This window comes from Alosa sapidissima, chromosome 18, assembly GCF_018492685.1.
Source record: "Alosa sapidissima isolate fAloSap1 chromosome 18, fAloSap1.pri, whole genome shotgun sequence".
NCBI classification, from domain to species: Eukaryota; Metazoa; Chordata; class Actinopteri; order Clupeiformes; family Clupeidae; genus Alosa; species Alosa sapidissima.
Window position 1 is genome coordinate 22,397,464 of NC_055974.1, and position 7,500 is coordinate 22,404,963.

General features: G+C 44.8%; 1 protein-coding gene across 1 annotated transcript in view; it reads right to left on the reverse strand.

Annotated features, from left to right (window-relative positions):
* The window catches only part of LOC121690324 (multiple PDZ domain protein), an 89,894-nt gene that overhangs the window by 32,880 nt on the left and 49,514 nt on the right, over positions 1-7,500 (reverse strand). Inside the window, 5 exon segments of the mRNA XM_042070809.1 lie at positions 264-425; positions 2,732-2,803; positions 3,376-3,438; positions 7,050-7,160; positions 7,398-7,500. The exon segment at positions 7,398-7,500 is cut by the window's right edge and continues 75 nt beyond it. Of these exon segments, the coding sequence (XP_041926743.1) occupies positions 264-425; positions 2,732-2,803; positions 3,376-3,438; positions 7,050-7,160; positions 7,398-7,500 (511 nt within the window).

Here is a 7,500-nt window from a genome sequence, read left to right on the forward strand (position 1 = left end):
TTGCTCCATTAAAAAGACAATGATATCTGCGTCAATATCATTGTGTGTGTATGGGTGTGCTTCTGTCTTTTTAACAGAGCAATACATTGAACCTCAGCCATATGGTTGGTCACAAACTCACACACACACGCACACACACACACACACACACACACAAACACACGCACACACACACACACACACACACACTTAAAAGTGACTGGATAACACCTCAATTGATGAAGCCTCATTATTTCCAGACGTTCTCATTTCATATTGTCCACAGCATTGCACTTACTCCAGCTGTAGCCAAACTCGTCCTCCTCCCCCGAGTCAATCCGGTCGGGGATCTCGATCAGCGTGTCTGTGTCCGTCTCCCCGACGTGGGGAACCACGGGCAGGGGCAACAGAGAGGCAGTGGGGGAACTCTTCTCCCGGTTCTGCGGCTGGGGGGGGGGTAAAAGAAGAGAACCAACTTCAGACCGGAACGCTGGCAACAGGTGTGTCAAAAGACGTACTGTAACGGTTTATCTGAAGGTTGCAAAGCTGAAATAGCGGTCAGTTTTGATGCTTGTTTCTTTGTGTGTGTGTGCATGTCGGTGTGTGTGTGTGTGTGTGTGTGTGTGTGTGTGTGTGTGTGCATGTGTGCATGTGTGTGTGTGCGTGCATGCATGTATGCATGTGTGTGTGTGTGTGTGTGTTTGATGTTTGTTTCTGGACGTTTGAAGTGGCTTTGTTTGTGCCTGTGCACTTCACACTTGAGTTTGATGTTTTGGCAAAACACAGAGGTCACTGAAGTGTAAGTCGCTGATGTGATCTGTTCCAGATCCAGCTACTGGGCTGATAATCCCTGACAAATTACATTTTTAAAAGTCAAAAGTCTCAAGATTGACATTGCAGTACATCTCTCAGAAGTCCAAAATCAAGAAGTAATGTAGCATAACTGTGTGTGTGTGTGTGTGTGTGTGTCTGTCTGTCTGTCTGTCTGTCTGTCTGTCTGTCTGTGTGTGTGTGTGTGTGTGTGTGTGTGTGTGTGTGTGTGTGTGTGTGTGTGTGTGTGTTTGCATCTGTGTGGTGTGTTTGGCTGACAGTATCAGCTTCTGACCAGACACCTATGATGATGGTCAGACCAAGACAAACACACCACAGCAGCAGATCAAAAGGTTTATATCTGTGCAAGCGTTTGGGCAATGAAAAAGCCTACTTTGGGATCAGTGCAATTAGAAAAACAACAAACAAACAAACAAACAAACAAACACAAACAAAGAACACAAGGAAACAAAATGCACATCAGAACTTACCTCCTGCACCTTTGGCAACAGAAACCAAACAACTGTGCACGATTTAGCATCACAATTCTATCAGCAGCGAATCAAATCAAACTCATTTAGTTACAGCGAAGGCTATGCAAGCTGCTCACTGTGTCAGGTGGCCTAGTCTGATTCCTTAAAGCAGCGGCTCATTAGACCCAGGCAGCTAAGGGGCAGGGAGGCCTGGCGTCTCTGATCCTCAAACACTCAGAGGAGAGGGAAGGAGAGGAGAGGAGAGGAGGGGAGGGGAAGAGTGTTAGGGACTGCATGTATGCCTAGGATAAGGTACAGGTGGCTTGGTGGCCAGCACAGGAGTAGAATGGACATTCACGGTGTAGCTGTGTATAACTTACTTTAGTTGATACTTCCGTGACACTTACACCCGGGCACAAGGTCCGCAACTGAAGCGCTCCATTCGCGTAGCGTGAAAAAAGTTGTAATTGAATTGTTTTCGAACGTACGGGCCGCTATCACGTCTGGTGTAGCCAGTCCCATTGATTATAGTGGAAGTTAATTGCTAATTGTTGCAGCAGACGCTACGAGAACGGAACGGTTCAGTTACGTGCCTGGTGTAGCCTCCATGTTATTGCTATGCTTCGATTAGACGTTTTATGGAGGGCAATTAGAGCAAAATTGCATCTTACATGTCTGTATGCCTAATGCTTTAACAGCTACAGGAACGAATCTTATGTTTGACACAAAAGGAATCAAAATAGATCATTGATTACGTGTACAAGACTTTTACTGTGCCTGTTATGTGGCTTATTCCGATTTTGAACATACAGTATACCATGTACATGAACACAGAGGAACCTGGTTATTAATAACCCTATACATGATGAATACTACTATCCCAGTTACCAGCAATTATATTCTATTAGCACAGTCGCACGTGTTTGAATGAGAAATCAGGTCTATACATGGAACAGTATTTCCGATTTCTTTCTGAGTACTCCGAGTAACATAACTGGATTTCGCAAAACCGGGAAAAGGGATTATCCGGTGTTCGGAAATCGGAATATTATGTTTACATGCGCACTAAAACAACACAACACAAAATCGGGATACTTCAAAATCCCAATAATAATTGGGATACTGAAGAGCATGTAACTGACATGTCACTACTGTGTCACTGACACCTTCATTGGTTAACTGGCTTCCTATTCTTTGTAGGTATGTCCATTCTAGAACTGTCTCTAAATTTATGCTGGGCAGACTGAAGTGATTCTGCACCTGCCAACACCCTCTGTGTCATACATGGAGACTGGGTTAAGGGTAGAGGAACTGCATGTATTTGCATTGTAAAATGGGATGAGGAATGGGAGGGGGAGGGGGGTAATGCCCCCTCTTCCCCCAAATCTCATGCCCTATGAGCCATACATGGAGAAAGGGTGGAGAAAGGGTGGAAGACTGGGGAGACACACCAACACAAGCCCACAAACCTTAAACGGTGTAGGGGTGAAAGGGTTAGTCGGGGAGAGGCGGAGGAAAAGTCTACTTTGACTCTCAGCCTCCTACACAGAATAGACACAGACAACCCACAGGATGGGGGTTAACAACCACACACTCACACACACACACACACACACACACACACACACACACACACACACACACACACACACACAGAGAGAAAGAGAGAGAGAGAGAGAGACAAAGAGAAAACGAGACTATCCACATATTTTACTCATCTGTTATTCCTAAAAAATTTACAAACACACCAAATCTACTGTATTACAGCACATAACAACCTCTACTTCCACCTGAATGCATTACATGGACATCAATGCTTAAATGAAATGATTGGTGACTTTGTTTGGCGGCAATTCCACGGAAAATTGACTTTTTGTCATATCCATAACGCCAGTGAAATGCCTTGGCATTTGTATGATGTGAATGATAACATTAATTTTTTCTCATGTACATTCTTCAGCCAAAAATAGCTAATGCTCAAATTTCATGTAATCATTCACATCATACCATCACATTTTATTGGCGTTATGGATGTTACAAAAAACTGGAATTGCCCTTGGAGTTTGTGTATATCTATGCATCAAAATGGCCGCCCGAGTTGTTCAACACTGACCTGGTCACTGTCTGGCCGTGTGGTAGGTGGTGATCTCTCCTCCACAGGGTCTGTGGTCAGGGACTGTCGGGCAGCATATAGGAAAGGAGGTTAGAATTATAGTTAACAGCAAGATAATGTGAATGATACTACTGTGCACTGGTGTTAAAACAAACTAGTAGAAAATGAGGGGAAAACAGAGACATTGGGGTCCTCCAGCCTCCATAAAGAAAGCAGATTAAGATGCTTAATGAAGTGTGTGTGTGTGTGTGTGTGTGTGTGTGTGTGTGTGTGTGTGTGTGTGTGTGTGTGTGTGTCGCCTGAGGGGAGCAGCACATAATGAACACCTTTGTTTACGACGGCACACGTTTTTCCAGTGGGAACCTCAGGTGCTGGCACACTCGCCTGATTTAGTGGCATTCAAATAAAGATCGCCTCAACAGCCATCTGTACGCAAACATCTGTCGGACGGCGCTGAACTGCCTTTCATAGACGCAACATCTGGCAGGGACTGGTTGTAAGAATTTGATAGCAGTCTTTGTAAGTGTGTATGTGTGTGTGTGTGTGTGTGTGTTTGTGTGGATGGCTGTTTGGAAGACAATTGATTGGTGCCAGAGGGTGAGAGAGATTAGATTGTTCTCCGTGTGCCATTTCGTCAGACGGCTATTGTCAAATGTTTAAAGATGGGTCTCTGTTAGAGACTGAATTAACTAAGTCAGAGGCAGAAGGCAGAAAGCACAAACCACACACTGAAGCAACACTGTGCACATGACACACACACACACACACACACACACGCACACACACACGCACGCACACACACACACACACACACACACACGCACACACACACGCACACACGCACATGTATGTTGTCATATATACATGGCAAAAGCACATACAAGGAGAGAGATGCAGTTAAAGACAGTTAAAAAGGCAAAGACACATTTACAGACAAATTGTCACACACACAAACACACACACACACACACACACACACACACACACACACACAAGCAAAGCAAAGCAAAAGAGTTTCTACACACATAGGCAGAGGCTAACCTGTGGTGGCAGGGGCAGAAAGCTGGTGAGGTTACCGCTTTGAGCATTTGGCCCACAGGGGGCGCTAACCTGCAGAAAGGGCAGCAGCGGCTTCTACGGTGAGAGCGACAGGACACACAGAGCGTTAGTGTTACCAACAGCCCCCCGTTGTGGGGTGAGCAAGTCCTCCCCAGCAACCGACAATGCAGACAAGAGAAGCGCACACACAGCACATAAGCGCATGCAACACGGAAAAGGCAACTTAAGGCACCACAAATTCAATTACTGAATGTTCGTCGGGGGGAAAAGGAATAGACAAACTAAAGAGAACAAACAAGGCAAAAACAAAAGACAAACAAACCAAAAGAAATCCTCTCAACAACGTAATCATCACCGCTGGAAGCTCTTTAAGTTTTAATTGTAGTCCTAAAGGAAGTTGTTCTTTGTAATGACAGCCAAGCACCTCTTTCTACCCCCCCCCCCCAACTCTGTCTCTTTCCGCCTGCCTACAGGTACATTCCTGAGAAAATAGACATACAAATAAAGCTAAGCCCTCAGCATCTGTTCAACTATTCATGAGCAAGAGGGTTGTTATAGGAGAAATAGGGTGTGGAGACACACACACACACACACACACACACACAGGAGGGCCCCGTGGATGATAACTTAAAAGGGGATTACGCTGTGCTTGATTTCAGCAGTCTCTATCATTCCCCATATGCTTTTGGATGTAATGGTTTTACACAGACACGCATGTGCTCTCTCTCACACACACACACACACACACACACACCCTGCCCTCACTCTTGTCCCCGAACTCTGTCTTCCATGAATAAATTTGTCAGCACAAAAACACACATTTACACACCCTTCGGTACCTTTACAAGCTAAAAAAACAAAAAAAAACAATAGCCCTTTCTAATATGAATACTCTCTTGCCATCCTCAGAACTCCATCCTTTGATGATCAAAGTGTCTGCTAACATCTGCTACATGTGGGCTAATGAAAGAACATGATGTGAAGTCCACAGGCTAGGCTAGGTAAATATTGAGGTAAGTCTAGGTGGTAATATTACCTGGCTAGGCTTGGTGAAAATGGAGGTAAGTCTAGGTGAATACTGAGGTGATATTACTTGGCTAGGCTAGGTAAATATGGAGGTCAGGCTAGGTGAATATTGAGGTGATATTACCAGGCCAGGCTAAGTAAATATGGAGGTCAGGCTAGGTGAATATTGAGGTGATAATACCTGGCTAGGCTTGGGAAATATGAAGGTGAGGCTAGGTGAATATTGAAGTGATATTACCAGGCCAGGCTAAGTAAATATGGAGGTCAGGCTAGGTGAATATTGAGGTGATAATACCTGGCTAGGCTTGGGAAATATGAAGGTGAGGCTAGGTGAATATTGAAGTGATATTACCTGGCTAGGCTTGCTGAATATGGAGGTGATATTACCTGGCTAGTCTAGGTGAATATGGAGGTGATATTACCTGGCTAGTCTAGGTGAATACAGAGGTGATATTACCTGGCTAGGCTAGGTGAATATGCAGATGAGAAATAACTGGCTGTGTTAGGTGAATACAGAGGTCATATTACCTGGCTAGTCTAGGTGAATATGGAGGTACGGCTAGATGAATATTGAGGTGATATTACCAGGCTAGGCTTGGAAAATATGAAAGTTAGGCTAGGTGAATATTGAAGTAATATTACCTGACTAGGCTTGGTGAATATGGAGGTGATATTACCTGGCTATGCTAGGTGAATGCAGAGGTGATATTACCTGGCTAGGCTAGGTGAATATGCAGATGAGAATTAACTGGCTAGGCTAGGTGAATACAGAGGTCATATTACCTGGCTAGTTTAGGTGAATATGCAGGTGAGAATTACCTGGCTAGGCTAGGTGAATATGCAGGTGAGAATTACCTGGCTCAGTGGCGTGGGGAAACAATCGTAAGCGATGGTGTATTTCTCTAGGATCGGAGACGCGCAAGGGCTATAGGTGCCAGGCTAATCAGGAAGTCGCACATGCATGCATGGAGAGAGGAAGAAGAGGAAGAGGAAGAGGAAGGACAGGAGGAAGTGAAAGTGGATGAGAAAGAAAGGATAGGGAGTAGAAGAGGAAGATAAAGAAAGGAGAGGAGGAAGTAGAAGAAGAGGAAGAGAGGACAGGAAGGAGTGAAAGAGGATGAGAAAGAAAGGATAGGGAGTAGAAGAAGAGGAAGATAAATAAAGGAGAGGAGGAAGTAGAAGAAGAGGAAGAGAAAGAAAGGAGAAGAGGAAGTAGAAGAAGAGGAAGAAAGGAGAAGAGGAAGTAGAAGAAGAGGAAGAAAGGAGAGGAGGAGGTAGAAGAGGATGAGTGATAAGTGGAAGATGAAGAGAGGGAGCTGTGGTTAGTGAATAGTGGTCAAAGCCATGCAAGAAAGGAAAAGAAAAGAAAAGATGTAAACAATAACATTCCATCAGATAACGGAATGAGCAGAGAATTGACAGCGTGCAACAGGAATGCAGTGACATCATCCAAACCAGCAGTGTCACCATGCTCAGTGCAAACGCATTATAAAGCATTGCTGTTCAACTATTTGAGTAAGAAGTGTGTGTGTGTGTGTGTGTGTGTGTGTGTGTGTGTGTGTGTGTGAGAAACGAAAAGTCCATCATACCCGTGGCCGGTGGACAATGCTCTGGACCAGGAAGACCATAGGATTTCCTCCCTTGCGGATAGCCTCCACCGCCTGCTCATGACTGGCATCCCTCAGGTCAACTCCATCCACCTGACATACAGATTCACACAATGCATTTAACATGGACACAACAACAAGCATTGTGTCCGTCGTCTCCTCTCAAAAAGCATGAGCTCTATGTTGCCATCTACTAAAGTTAGCATGCAAATCATGCTAAAGCTAACATGCAATACCACTTTTTGACCACATGTGGCGCTGTATTAAATGCAATGCAAGTTTTAAGAGTGTCTTTTGAAAGTGTTAAACTTAATTTGCTCTCCGTGGTACCTCTACGATCCTGTCTCCTGTCTTAAGGGTTCCGTTGCGTCCTGCAGGGCTGTCCTCCAGCACGTGCTTAATGAAGATGCCCCGCATGACCTCGCCGTTGCTA